The 15,404-nt window shown below is 44.2% G+C and overlaps 1 protein-coding gene across 4 annotated transcripts in view; it reads right to left on the bottom strand.

Moving 5' to 3' along the window:
- Window positions 1-15,404, bottom strand: part of LOC120817163 (glutamate receptor 3) — a 71,917-nt gene that overhangs the window by 21,388 nt on the left and 35,125 nt on the right. For all 4 annotated transcript variants that reach the window (XR_013467606.1, XM_040173040.2, XM_040173039.2 and 1 more), the window contains exons 4-8: window positions 12,746-12,933; window positions 4,079-4,132; window positions 3,006-3,167; window positions 1,951-2,118; window positions 1,441-1,545 (exon numbers count right to left, since the gene is read on the bottom strand). Coding sequence is in view for 3 of the 4 variants with exons in the window: in XM_040173040.2 (XP_040028974.1) it covers window positions 1,441-1,545; window positions 1,951-2,118; window positions 3,006-3,167; window positions 4,079-4,132; window positions 12,746-12,933 (677 nt within the window). In the remaining variant the exon portion in view is untranslated. The remainder of the gene's footprint in view (window positions 1-1,440; window positions 1,546-1,950; window positions 2,119-3,005; window positions 3,168-4,078; window positions 4,133-12,745; window positions 12,934-15,404) is intronic.

The following is a 15,404-nucleotide window of genomic DNA, read 5'->3' as shown; positions in this document are numbered from 1 at the left end:
CAGATGCTTAAGTCAAACCAATGTCAACTGTTTGTTTGCCCATCTGAAATAATGGCTGCTCTGGCTCACGATGAAACGTGTTGCATATGTTGCTGCCAATATTCTAACTGTTGCTGGCTGGGACTTTCCCCGACACATCTGGTCTGCATTTTCCCCTCTTTTTTTTTTTTTTTTTGGTGCCTCAGATCTTTAAATGTTCAGGCCAGACAGGTGTACAGCAGTGGAGAGTTTTTCCTGACACCAATTGGAGGCGCTAGAAAGCAGCATACTCCTCAGTTTTAAACTGTGGTTGCAGTTATGGATGTTGTTAGTGCAAGACTGGAACAAAAAGCTCTAAACACAGTGATGTTTGAGAAGTGCTGATGGTGGGATTGGGGGGGGGGCACTGCGAGACCACGCCCCAGTGTTGCCATGGAGTGCTGCTCCGAAGTCAGAGCCCCGATCTCACCCCGAGCAGCTCGGACAGATATCAGCCCTACGCATCACTCGTGACAGTCACAGTTAAGAAGCTTCATCCTCTGACTGTCAGTGAGGCTGCAGGTCCTGACAAACGCCGCCGCCCCGCTTTGCCTCATCTTGCCTAACTCCCTCACTCTCTCCCCTTGACCTCCTTTCTCTCACACTCCTTCTATCGGCCCTGGTTGGCAGTGTGGAGAAGGCTGTGCGATGCCAGCTAAAGTGTGGGCTATGTGAGGCCTGGGAGGCAGGCGGCATTAGCAGCGTGGGCCCACACTTATCCAGCAAACGAGAAATTCACAGTCGTCGCTTGAAACTCGAGCGAGGTTATAAAATAAAACCGGAGGTCATCATATGGTACCGGTTATAAAGTGAATGTACTGCTGGGAATTGCCGTTTTTGAAGCAGAGCCAGAGGGATTCTTGAATGACTTTTATAATAATTGCTTATCTGAATGGTAATTATTGTCCCGAGAGAGAGCAGAAATCATATATCTGCGTTATCACGCAGCACCGAAAGAGCCTCGCATCATTCTCTTCACGGTGCAGTTTGAGCTATCTGATAGCCGGCTGTGGGTGATTTGTGCGGCTTGCGAGTCTGGGGATAACACATCGCTGCCGCTACCTTACAGAGGTAGAGGAAAGGCAATTAGCATTACTCTGCACTGTCCCGTCAGGCCTGCTGGTCCCACATGACTGGAAAAGCCCTCAGCCCTTTAGTGAACAGAGGTAGAGCCTAGTGCGATTTTCTTTTTTGTTTTGTTTTATGTCTTCTTTCACACACAACACAACTTGCTCAATCAGTTCTTCTCAAAAATAGTTTAGGGCAACGTTTTGACACATGGCCAACATTCGCTCTTTAGTTCTTCGGCATGGGTGATCAATGCGCTGGGCGAAAGCTGTTTGTTAGCTACAGGGTTTTTATTCAGGCCCGGATTTGACGGTTGACGGATGAGAGTCGACAGAGGTCACCGCTCCGACTCACCTTCCGCGGACCACCTGTTTTCATCTCATAAACATCAATGGTGTAGTTGGTCCTGCGGCCGTAGTTGTCAAACTGGATGTTCCCAGTCATACCGTGCACTTGAACCTACCACGAGGGACAGACAGACAGACAGACGCAGGGGCATGTTTAATGGCCGTCACTTTGGATATCTAGCTTGCATCAAGGTGATCGCGTTCGTGGACGTACTATACTGCTCGCAGCCTCTTAATCAAATGACAAACTGGATGTGCTTTAATAAAAGATGGTTTTATGGTAATGAGGGCCTGGATTTGAGTTCGCTCTGTGCAGAGATATCTGCGGGCAGAGGGAGGAGAACAGCTCTGTGCTCTCTTCCCTTCGCTCTGTCACTTCCCATCTTTATCACACTCTCACTCTCCGTCCTCACTTCTTCTAGCCTCTTCTTTAGTTATCAGCTTGCCACTTTCTCTCTCTCTCTCTCTCTCTCTCTCTCTCTCTCTCTCGCTCTCTTCCCCCGTCTCTGTTTCCTACCGTTTTAAGAGCTCTCTCGATGTCGATGCCTTGGCTCCAAGGTACGGCGGGATTGGCCAGGCAGTCTCCAGCGCTGCCCCTGCGAGAGACGTCCACGCGTTGGCGCCGCAAGTACCTGAAAGCCTCTGCTATCACCAGGATGGCATCGTGGGTCAGAGCTGAAGTGTACTGTACAAAATCACAGAGAGAGAGAGAGAGAACGCAGCGAATGCTGTGAGACAGGACGTCGTGGTGAAAGGGAGAAGACCAGAAGGGATTATCGTTATTGTAGCAAAGCCTTTGCAGGTTTATATGTACATATATACACTGTCTAAATACGTTGTACACTGCAAAAGGGTGCCCTATATATCTTCTTAGAGTAAAAGAAGAATAGTTTAAAAACCCTTTGGTCGGAGAAGAATATTTTTAGATAACAGTTTTGACGGCATGTTTTAGCGTGCGGTAAAAGGACTCCCGGTATAAAGTGGGGCAGTCGACGGATCGCTTTTGGCCGTTGCATGTCAGTCACCTCCCCGTCGGACTTGGGCGTGTGCAAGCTTGGACGCTTTGCCCTGGATAAAAATAGTTCAATTAGACGGATGGGATTAAAAAAAGCCTTGTCAGACAGTCAGATCCTCTTTAAAACTTTTAGTGCAGAGTGGGGAAGTAAACGTGATTTGTTATCTCTCACGCACTTCCCTCTAACTTTTCCTGACCTTTCCCCCGCTGACGGTTTGAGCCACTTGTTTGTTGACCGTTGCACCGTAAGAAAATCTAATTAAATGCCATTCAAAATCCATTTCTTTCTTGATCATTGTTTAATTAGATGTAAATTGAGGCTGCGATATAACCTTGCCTTGCACTGCCTATCAATATATTGATTGCTGGGGAAGATGCAAAGCAAAGGAGGAGGAGGAGGAGGAGCTGGAGGAGGAGGAGGCCAGTGGTGGGCGAGAGACAGAATGACAAAGGCAAACAGAGGATGAGAGGAGGAGAAGAACCAATAGAGAGAGCACTTCAGAAGGGATGATGGTTGTGTTCTGAATGCGCAATGAAAAGCCTTGTGAGCAAAGTACCTTCAGAGGAGTGTTTCGGGCTTCTGGGAATTCTCTTTCATCCAGCCGCTCCCAGCGCTGCATAAACTGCTGCACAATCGGGTTCTCGGGGTTGACGATCTGAAAGCCTGAAATGTTGGCTCCACCGGCGAAGACTTTGTCCAAGCTCACGTTGGTAAATCCCTGAGATGAGACAAAGGGGACACACGGGGGGGGGAGGAGAGGACCTGCGTCACATGTTTTTTCTTTGAGAGTTTTGAGGTCTAAGCAGGTGAGAAGCACCACAAAATGACAACACATCAGAAACGCATCTTGCCTTTACACCGAAATCTTTATAAATTGCGGTACAGGCCCGTCTGGATTCATTTACAGAAACCCGCCTCTATAGTTAGTGTCAGATCATGTAATCGGCTGAATATTTTACTACAGATGGCCTACTTTTATTCACATCCCTTTTCCATGTTGAAAAACAAAATAGAAAAAAAAAACATTTTCTAATGCGTTTTGAAGGTGGGTGTACATTTCTTTCTTTGCCTTATAGCTATAAACATGCTGTTTTTTAAGAGCAACACAGTGTCGTGGTGTGCAAGGACACGTGTTCAACTGCTGCATAATCGCATCTTCTAAAGTCCTGTAAAAAGCAGCAGTGGATCAGCGAGGCAGAGTGGGGAGGGCCTCCACTTTAAAACTCTCATTCTAATAGCAGTACTAAATGGAGGAGAGTGGAAGGAAAAGATGGCTTCCCTCCAAAAATGGTTAAAAAGGTTAAATGCTGATCATTTATTGCTCAAGACATGCAACTACACTTAAATATGAGTATATGAATTTAGTCGATATGCTGCCAGATTGTGATTGATTGGACATGAGCAACAAACAGAGCACACCATATAAATACATATATATATATATATATATATATATATATATATATAGTAGGGAAAATTAAATATATAATCAAGTGTTCCCTTAGCTTAAAATGCATTTATTGCACACATTTGTGCTCAAGGCTGAGACTTAAGTCCCATCATATGCAGCAAAAAAAAAAAAAAGCTGGTTCCACTCCATCCCAGGGGAACGGCTCGGCTATTACTCACCAGATTGGCCAGGATGTAGTGGTAACCACGGCTGTTCTTCCCCAGGGTCACAAACTATGGGAGAAAAACATTGATACAGTAAACCACCCATGAGATTAGAGCTAAGAGCCACGTCTTGAACAAGTGGCCTCAACAATCTCCGCAAATGAAGCGGCGCCCTGCTGTCACGCCACTGAAGTTGAAACAAAGCAGCGTCTTTCGCGAAACATCAAGAGGGACGGCGAGGGAAAGTGATAATTGAGGAGGAGCCGGTTATGAGAGAGAAACACGGTGCAATGCACTTAAACATACTTTGAAGCCATTCAAGGTGCAGAGATATGAGGCCTTGACAACTGTTGGACAGAAGGTAGAAACAGGAAGAAAAATTTCAAAGGAAGTTACAGCGAAATGGAAAGATGTGGATCTCGCTCGGCTTTGAAAATATCACAACTTTGTAGTAGAACAGCATGTTTCAACCCACGTAGCCTGTCTGAAAATAACAACCATATGAACCAACCATATGCTGCCTTTTATTCTAGATTTTCTCCTTCCTTTTGTTCCAGACCTGTAGATAAATCAAATAGTGAGACTCCAACTCTGCCTGTCTTTTTTTGCCTTATTCTACATACAGGACACAGGTTTTCAACTGGGCGTCATGGGGTTTGCTATATACGAGTATGCGGTCTGCTGCGGATGGCTGCCATGCGGAAACCTGACAAGCAAGTCTCCTTTCTCACCCGCGTTCTGCAAACACCGCAACACAAGTTTACATCAAAATCAGCATGTTTGCACAAGTTCTGACTCACGGAAACAAACAGCCCGTTGGGCCGGGGACGTCGGAAATGTTTTACTGTGGAACGTTTACGGACTTCACGCTGAGTGAGGAAATGCAAACGTGTATCTTCACGTCCAATGCTGCAAAACAATTTATTATAACTACAATTTCAGCTTATGACTTGAGCATGGGTGAACTTAAACTGACCTGGGTGCACTAGTACTGTACACAGAAGCGGCTTGCTTGGACCGAGCATCCTCTCGGATAAAATAAATCACTTCTGTCCCTCAAGTGGAAATCTGAAGGTTGCTCACAAAACATGAAGGGGAATTGCTGGTGCTTTTCACAAAGAACGCTGCACGAGGGAGTACAAACACACAAAGCCCTTCACTCATGCTATCAAGCTGCTTGGGTGGGTCAGTATGCTATGACAGCCTTCCCATCATTAGGGCTTTAAACCTCCAACGCTGCAGGATGTCAGACAGAGGAGAACAAATCAGGAAAGGGAAATAGAAACAAGGGGGGAAATGAGCTGATTATAATGCAGAAAAAGCCAGTCGGCTTTTAGAATCCATCAATCTGTCTCTAATGAGCAAGTGACGGACAGCTCCATGAAAATAAATCTTCTCCTGCTGCGTCATCAGGACTAAATTTGTCCCACTGTGAACTCTTACTGTCAAGACTTTCAGTCCGGCTACAATTTCTCTTGGACACAAAGCACACAGCTCCCACGCCCCTCTCCACCTTCAGCCTCCTCACACCTCTCCTGGAGCCGGGCAGAAGAAGTCCTCGCCCCCCCCCCCCCCCCCCCCCCCCCTCCGCCCCCCCTCCCCCCCTCCCCCAGCTGCCCACAGCTCACGGCCAGCCTGGCAACAGCTACAAGCCGCAACCTTGGGATGAAGCGCAGCAAGACATTGATGACACAGAGACTTCACAGAACCCGGCGCCCGACCTCTCGCCTCGGGCTTCGGGCCTCGGCCTCGTTAATCCGACCCCGGCTCCGGTTGAGATGGACGGATTTCACTGTTACCTGTTGTGATGCACCGCTGACTGCGGAGAGCGATGACTATATTTTAATCGTGTCGGTAGGATGTGATTCGCTGAAATTTCATTTTAAGTCCATAATTTTTTGAGCATTAACAGACTATTAACAGAAATGATACTTACTCATAACACATGAGAAAATAAGCTTACTTGTCCAAACAAAAGAGCAGCAGCCCATGCTGTTAATTTACAGGTGTTTCCAAGCATATTTTGGGGGGGAATAGACTTGTTTTCTTTCCTTTTAAGAAGTGAGTTGAGAACACGGATAATAATCTCATCTCGATGGAGTTGGAGCCAAGATAGCTTAAGCTAATATAAAGACGGGAAACAAAGAGGAGCAGCTACGACCACTAAAGCACACTAATTAACACGTGGTGTGTTTTAAGTAAATGTGTAATCTAGTTTGACATGAGCAACAAACATGTCATCTCCGGGCTCCACTTTTAACTTTAGCACGAAGACTTCAGGGGAGACAGCTACCACCATAAGGAACATCGACCAAACACTGTTCTGTGAAGGCACTAAAGAAATTAGATTTAGGGTTAGGGTTAATTAATGGGCTCTAGTGGCTTTGGAAGATGTTGTTTTTCTTGCGCTTTTAGATTTTGTATCCCTGCCTTTGAACTCTTTTCTATTCATAGACTATTTTTGTCTCCCCTTCACATTCAATCGATTTCTGATGCTGTTAGTCGCCTTTAGAACACACACATACAAACACACGGCTACTAACCAATTATTCTGTTTCCCAATTGACACTGACAAGAAGAAATGTGTTTAGTGGGCTTCAATAATACCATTCCTCTTTTCTATTTTTTTCATACAGTGTACCCTTTTTCACATCGATCCCGAACTGGCTCCACCACCTTTTGTTCTGCTGCTGAAAGAAAGCCAGCGTTTCGCCGGCTTTGAGTTTTCTTTTAAAGCCTGATGGAGACGGACAACCGGGACGACCTTGACTTCACCCCAGACCAGACCCGGTGTGCCTCGGCAGAGCCAGAGCCAGCTAAGAGCTCTGAATGTAAAACTACAGCTGCATAGTCGCAGTAAAACACTACGACCGTTTTCCTCCGAGTGTGACCTTTCCAGCGCAGTGAGTCTGCCACAACACAGAGAGAAGCGGACTGAAAACGATAGGTCAGCCGTCATCACTTCCTAGATATTATTCCAATCGCTGAGGCTCAGGCGAAAGGAGCAAATAATGATGAAATTACTTTTAGCCTCTTCCAGAGCTAGGAAACTTAAAGACTCAGACTCCCTGTCGAAATGGTCTAGCAGCATTAATTGGCACGTTAAAATCATCATTCACCACAAATTAAAATTTAAAATGATCTCAATAATTGCTTTCAAAAATGAAATTATTATTTGTTACTGCAATGTAATTGTTTACTAATAGTATTCATAAGAAACTGAAGATGTGAAATATAATTTAAATGACGGCATTTACACACTGGGGGAGTTAACAACACAAACATGGTAAATAGTTGTCTCTGGGTTTGGTTTTATTCTGAAAAATGTGGACCTTTGAAGGTTGAAAATGAGTGAGTTTCTGCTTAAATAAAATAAGTAATAAAAATCCTTCTAACAACACTGATCCGATCTTCAATTCTCTGTAGAATAACAGGATGCACGGTCGGGATTGTGGTGACAGAACATATTTCTGGCACCAATCTTAAATCACTATGATTTATATTTGGATTATTAATCAGAGTGTTAATACCAAACACACAGCATATAATTTGTGGCTGCAAAGAAATCAAAGTGGTCCACTTCACACATAACTCACCATGGGCAGAAGGATGAATTAGAGCTGTACGCTTTGACACAAAAGGACTTTTGTCTTCTTGCGTCTCCAGTTGTGCTCCCCGGCTCTTGGTAGAATTGCTCTTCCTACTGCACTCTCTAATTAATAGCCAGTGGCAGCTGAGGCTAAGATGCTTTTCTTGGCGGTCGCGTTATATCGGGCCAAAGATAACAGGCGCATAAAGTGTTTGGCCTTTGAAAAAAATGCAGAACATTTTAGCAACCCCCGACTTTTATCCAGATGATTCTTCATATCATTTGATGTGACGTGGCTAACAATGTGATAGCTCGGGAGGATGGAATCACCGACACTGTAATACGACGCCCTTGCGTTTGAACTTGATCAGAGTAACTTTGGTCGATTGAAGATTAATAAAAAATGAAAAAAAAGCTTCTCTGATACACGTACCTTATTGGTATGAGACTTTAACTAATCATGCAAATTGTCAGAATCAAAGCACACCGGTCTCAGCCTCGCCTTCAGTGGAGTCACAGGTCACATTCTGTTTGATGATAACACTGTAATCCGAATTTAATTCTATAATCACAGTTTGTAAATGGACCTCAATCAATGTCGGCGCCGGGGATTTAAAAACCCTCCGTATCCCCGTGGAGCTCGGCTATATTTCTCTGAGTGCCCCGTGGACAATAAGCCGACGTTGAGACCAAGCGCACCTTTCACATCAGTAGAGGAATCGGCTCACTTTCAGCTTACCGCCTTCCTTGGAGGTTTGATCGTTGTATTTATTTCACTCAGTAACACCTGTAGTACAACTGTGTGTTTATGTTACATGAGCGATAACATGTCATCCCCCGCTTTACAAATACCGCTCCCTTTTTTTTTTCGTTGTTCCGTCCACAGGCCTGATTGAGCATCTCCATTTTATTGCTGACATTTTTCTATCAGCTGCTGGCAATCTACCACGACTCCTTATCACCCGCGGTCAGATTTCTTTCCCGTTTACTGAATTTGATACAGCAATATTTTTTTTCCCCCCATACTTTCCTTCCAGTGCTTCATTGAAGAGCAGAGAGAGGGACATTGGGATCTGTAATTATGCATGGGGATGCAATGTGGCCAATCTTCATGCTTCTGCAGGCGACAGAATGATGTCCAAACAAATCCCCAAATGTAGCGCTCTTTCCCCCCCTCATTCTGTGAATCCTTTTCACTTCTTATTGTGTTTTTTTTTTCCCTGCATGGAAATGCAGCTTTGCGTCTGGCACAGGGCTCCCTGTCTGTCTGTCTTCGAACAGCTTGCGTGCCCTGGGCCCGTCCCAGGCGCCGTTCTTCTTTCTTTTCTTTTTTTTTTCTCGCCTGCCTTTCTTTACACTAGTGATGAGCAGGTTGTTGCCTTTGAGCAGACTCCAGCGAAGAAATCCCTGGAGGAAAGAAGGCCAGGAAGGAGCCTAAAGGCAGATATGACGCTGTGTGTGTAATCTCATAGATGGATCCGATTAGGCGTGAGCACATGTACAGTTCGCACACACGCACACGTGCAGGCTCTCGAGGGACCGCCATACAGGTACTCGCTCTGAAGAATCATCGTTTACCAAGCGCGGCAGTAGTACAGAGATGATTTTATTCAATTGTAGTTCTTGTTTATTCTGCTCTCTCTTTAATGCCGCGGATATTTTCCTCAGCACCTCATATGATAAACCTAGACGGCTCAATGGACCCCGTTTGTTGCGTCTGATTCAGCGAGCCGAGCCGGCAGAGGCTCTCCCGTCTTTGTCGGAAAGGGAAGGAATGGAAGCTATTGGGTTAATTTATCTGCAGTGCAGTATATTGATGGAAAAGCCCTATGAGCGATAAATCCTGAACGGTTGTTATTGCATAAAATGATAACAGCCCGGGTGTGGCAGTGTCCTCGGCATCCCAAAACAAATTTGTAGGGAGACTCACTCACTGCTCTTACTGGAGCAAACAAAACTACGCCTGATGCAGCACTATGCAAATACTTTCCTTAGTGCATTTCTCCATCATGTCAACTGATAAATGAAGCTAATAAAAGTGACATTCAGCTCAGTGTGCTTGCGACGATGAGGTACATCCAGTTTGTTTGTGTGTAAGCAGTATAATGATTCAATGATAATTTGAAGCAACAAACTGATGGATTTCAAACTGACATTTTGTCAATTTATGGTATGCAGAATCTACAGAAAAATCTTACAAATTTAGTTGATGGTCATACATTTAATACATTGATTTTAGGAGTAAATAGATGCTTTACTTAAATAAAAGCACTGCAGTGTACTGCACATGGAATATATATATATATATATATATATATATATATATATATATATATATATATATATATATATAATAAAATTGAATTATATTCAAAGTGGGATCAGCATTTTAATATAATGGTTTGTTTGCGTGAGGCTGAATTCAATGACAATGTCATTTCATCATTGAGTAACATTTGATATCTTGGACAGCTGGATCAGTGCAGTGAACTACCGGGGGAACGCAGGCCCCGCCGGACCGCAGCGTTAGCAGCCGCGGGATCACAAGTGGTGCTAACAATGAGCAGCACAGAGGGTTTTCTTTCTGTGCAACAATTGAACCAAATTACGGAAGCTCGACACTTTCCTATTCAATACGCCATGAATTTCATCGCAGAGCATAAAGACGGCCGTTCTGTGTTGGAATTACTCCGACAGAAATCATAAAGCTAAACCAGTGAGCTGATTCCCATTTTCCTTAGTAATCAGCCGGTTGAATCGGTTCTACCTCATGATCCTTCCTCAGCAGCAGTGACCTTGACGGATTGAAAGCAACACACGAACTCCTGTCCGGAGATGAATCTCTATCTGCCAATCATTGGCTAATAGAACTACAACCACAGGTAGAAGCAGCGGGTTTCCAAATAGCTGACAGTGGGTGCCATTTTTTGCCATGATTGCCCTCATGGGGGACAGCCCATCCCTTGTTCGATGTATAATGGTATGGCCCAATAGGTGGCGGTTGTAGAGTGAAGTCCAGCAGCTTTCCCTGAATGCTTGTGGCTCATCCATATTGGCAGAGCAAGACAGATTATTTCAATTAGCCTCACAGACAAAAGAAAAAAACACACACTGAGGTTGTCAGTGAAAAAAGGGGCAAAATGAAGTACACTGCTGCTTTGAAGGTTAATGTTTAAAGGCTTTATTTTCCTTTTCTGGGCTAAAAGAAAGTTAAAGGAGAGAAATGTTCTACTTGGAGGTGGAGGAAGGGAAAGAGCTCCTTCTAGATGAAAAAAAATAATTCATTAATTGGAGAGAAACAACACAAAAACAAGGACGTCCAACAGATTAGTGCTCTGCATCCTTATTGTTGTTTGCAGGATAGGGCGCGGGCACAAGACACAACCATTAATATGCCTAACGTGTGATTTGTAATGCTTTTCCTAAAAGATGATTCATAGTCTGGGCACAAAAAAGGAGACAGATTTCACTATAGTGACTAAATGGTGAGGGAGGGAAATGTAAAGCACAAAAATTAAATTAAACGCAAAAATATAATACTTAAAACCATTTGGCTTTAAACTATGACTTAATTTGATTCCTAAGAGAAAAGGGAAACAAGCCCTGGTGAGGGGATATTGGGACGCAGAGGGAAGCCAATATCTAAATGAATGTTAACGAGCAGAATCCAAAGCGGGAGCCGATTGCGAGCAGCAGCAAGCAGAGGAGAGCCGGGTGGAGCGGGGCGGTGGAGCAGGGTGGTGGAGCGGGGCGGTGGAGCAGAGGCGATGCGCGGCATAATAGCCACTCATCTATTCATGGTAATTGTGTTTCCCCTACTACAAGGACTGGTGGGCCTTTCATTTCCTCCTCAGGCAGTGGCCGTGATGGAGGAAAGTAGGGGATCGGGGGTTGTCAGAGGAGGATTAAAAAGGATGCCTCATCCAGTGGTCTCTCCAAACGGCGGCTCAAGTTCGGACCCCTCAACCTCTGGCTCTCAGGCAGCTTCAACCACACTCGGTGGTTTTCAAACGAGCCGGCCTCTAACTCAGCAACCAAACGGCACCGAACGCGGCTCCTAAAAACCCCAAAGCAGCTTCTCACTGTGCCTGACATTCAACTTTAAAAACATTCTTTATGAGGTAACGCAGAATACAGGAAAACGACACGTCAGCTATTTGTAGAAACTCACATGCAAGACACCCAGCAGAACAGGAAAAATGATCTTAGAGAGACTTAGTCTTAGATCTTGGATCTGAAATTCTTTGTAATTGGATGTTTTGTCATGTCACTGTACAAAAAATGCACAGGTGAAAATAAAAATGAATCTTTGATTGCGTGGTCCTAACACAAACTTCAGTTATCTGTCGCCTCGACCGGTTCCTTCCATTTCATCTCCCATTCCTCGGGTTTAGTTTAGAGCAAATCAATGTCACCGTCCAAACGGCCCTTGTGCATTGCCTCGTCGAAAGACGTGAAACTAGTTCCCACTCCAGAACGACGGTGTGAGACGCAATCCGAGCCTGCGACTTGTCGGTCTGGTCGTGTAACGTCGCACAACAGGGCTACTCTGTTTGAAGGGGGGGGGGGGGGGGGGCAATGTTTCGACATCTTTCTACACCTTTTTGTAAATCCGCTGCACTGCTGCTGCTACATTCATCATGCGTCGGCGGGAATGGTCAGGGGTAACACAGCACAGCTTCACAGTGTACGGCCGCCTGCCTGTGAGACGCCGTGTTATAATATTGGCCGCTTCCCGATTCACCGGCTTTAGCGTAGAAGGCAATAGGCAGCAACATTTTGCGTTATGGAGGTGGAGGGGAAGGTTTTTTTTTGCACATTAATAAGACATTTTAAATCTGTTTAAAACATGATTTTGTTTTTCATTTAAAAATGTATTGATACTATATCAATGTAATAGGCTGCATTGATATTTTTGCACCGCCCTATTTCATGCGCATCCAGTTTCTGTTACAAATTTGTCTCCCAGTGGCCAATTAATATTTCACAAATCCTTTTTGCCTGGAAATTATGTGACAGCAGGAAGCAACAAAAGTGCCAGATTAGGTGTTATTTACAGCTGTTGCCACATGTGCCGTGAGTTTGAGGCTCACCTGTTCTAATATGTTGTTGATCCTGTCCACCTCGCAGTCAATCACAAAGCGCTTCTCCTGCCTCCTATCCATCTCCTCAATGATGCGCTTGAACTCCGCAGCATCTGTTGTGCCGCTAACAGAGCGGGCGGTTACCTGCCAGTTGTTGGCTACTGCTGCCTCCATTATGGCCTGCAGTATGGAGAAACCTGGAGAGCGAGAGAGACAGAGAGAGAAACCCAGAGGATTAGACATAGAAAGGCATATGGCTAATTTATTCTAGAGAGGCTTTCGCTTGAATCCAAAGGTTAAAGGCTGTCTCATTACAATCTAAAATAGCAATTTAAACACTACGGGCCCTTGAAAAATATTGTCTAGAGCCTAGACTTTGTGTGCAAGTGTGGATGCCATCATAGATCTACCTCTACATCATGGAAAAGCAATATCATTATGAAGTAAAGGGACAGAAATTGTATCTCCATATTATTAAAAGATCAGCGTGTGATGTTATTGCGCTTGGCATCAATTAAATCATGGCACTTAGCTCAGCTGCATGTTAACTTTGACAATGTGGTGAAACACATCCCGGCCCGTGTCTCCCTGGAGAATTGTGTCAACTCATTTAAAGGTAAAGACAATGAAAAATTCATCAAGGCCATTGGTAGAAAGAGATCCTTACGCTACCAGAATATATATAGAATGACCCCCTCCAATGATGAATTCACATGTTAAATATTTTCATTTAACAGAGCGCCCAGAAACATCATGGTCAAATTATATGACACAAAAATGAATAATGAAGCTCTATTCCCAACCCCTAGAGGGATTGATTGCACACAGCAAATTTTAAAAGGCTTAAATTTTCCTCAACATTGAAGAGGTGAGAATGGACATGAAGGTTATTAATGAAAATCAAGCACTCTGCTGGTATTTCATCAAGAATTGGCCAATGGGTTGTACAATAATGTTCAATCTCTCTATTAACTTTATATCTTCCATCATGTGATTAGCCGTTTCAAAGAAGTGGCAAAGACCTGCAGATAACGGTATTATGGTGTGCATTCAGACACACACAAATCAGACAATCCTTATTAATGTCATGTGATTGGGTATTATGCACATTGCTTGAGCAGCAATGTGCAAAGTAAACTTTCGTCAGATATTTTTTACCATGTGCATTTCTCCCAACCACAATCTCATCTCTATGAACCGCCTGCAGAGAGGCAACAAAGCCGACAGACGCACCAAAGATACAACAACTACATAAGAAATCCACTATGTGACTTTCTGCATTTCCCTGATTTTAAAATCCCTTCTAGTCCCTCTGAATGGTCCCTTCCCGTTTCTTAGATGCTGTGCGAGTGCCCTGCCGTGTGAGTCTGCAACCCTGGTGTGCGGCCGCATCTGCAGCACGCGGTCACATCTCCATCAGATGATCTTTTGCCGTGTGACACAGCAAGCTGCAGACGATGACGCACTGTGTGTCATCAGTCCAGACGAGCAACGGCATAGCGCCCAGGGACATCAGCCTCTTATACCTCGAGGTTATCTCGCGAACAGGTCATCGGGTCACATCTCCAAGGAGTTCAACCTATAGTAAATGAATGTTCCTAGGAGCAGAACACTGAGTTCAGATGACGTTGTGTTTGCATGTTGTTAGCTGTGTAGAGGCACATATGTTGTCTATTAAGCAGAGCTGGTTGAAAGCATGTACATTCGTACATCTGACGTGATAGTAGCCGGAAGGCATAACATCGTCAAATGTGCTTTATTTTTAACTGAACAAAAGCCACAATTCTCTGGGAAAAAAAGAAGAATTGTGAATGAGAGAAAACATGTGAAGCTTTTCGGAGGTATCATTTTTACATGAGCACAGCAGCGGCAGTCTCTCGTTTAGCATACCTCCTCTCATCTCCCCCACCTAAAGCTAAAGTTAAAGAATGAAGGTTTGAATAACATGGATGCATTATTCATTTTCCTCAGGCATATGCTCAGAACCTCACCAACCACAAGCCAGCTGGATAGCATGGCAGTCTTTCCAGCAATAAAAGCCTCTCACATTAAGAGATGTCATGCAGATTAACTGGGTCAAAATCGTCTCTTTTGGTTTGGAACCTGACGAGATTACGGCTGGTAAAGGTAAAAATGCCAATGAACCATTTAGCAAAATGTAATCATGTTGGGTGTACGACATGCCATCTATACGGGTTAAAATGATGGGTAGGTATTTGTTTCAGGGCTGCAAATATCAGTCCAATCATTCATTTCTGTGCTGCTGGAAAGAGGCAATAACACATCAAAAGAAGATACAAATGCCTACTGGGGATTGCTCTACAGGGTTTGTGCTTCATATACTATCTGTAGTGTTATGTGGACACAAAATCTGTGCATTTCAAATTTTCATATCTGAGGTTCAAGGTGCCAGAATAACATGAATAATGTTAACTCTAAGAATGAAGGAATCAGTGTACTCTTAATCAGATTACAATCACAGAGAGCTTTTATTTTGAAAGTGCTGATTCGTGCAAGCTCATCTTCCCTTGCCTCCAGCAAACCCTGAACTGTATCAAAACAATTGGATTCATTTAAGATTCAAGATTCCATGCCTGTCTAGTTTTAAATTTATATGGAAATTAAAAGATTGAATCTCCCAGTAGTAAATAGTCTGTCCAGAAATGGA

Source organism: Gasterosteus aculeatus, chromosome 4 (genome assembly GCF_964276395.1).
Source record: "Gasterosteus aculeatus chromosome 4, fGasAcu3.hap1.1, whole genome shotgun sequence".
NCBI lineage: Eukaryota > Metazoa > Chordata > Actinopteri > Perciformes > Gasterosteidae > Gasterosteus > Gasterosteus aculeatus.
The sequence above is the reverse complement of the archived record's forward strand: the minus strand, read 5'-3'. Positions and strand labels throughout refer to the sequence as shown.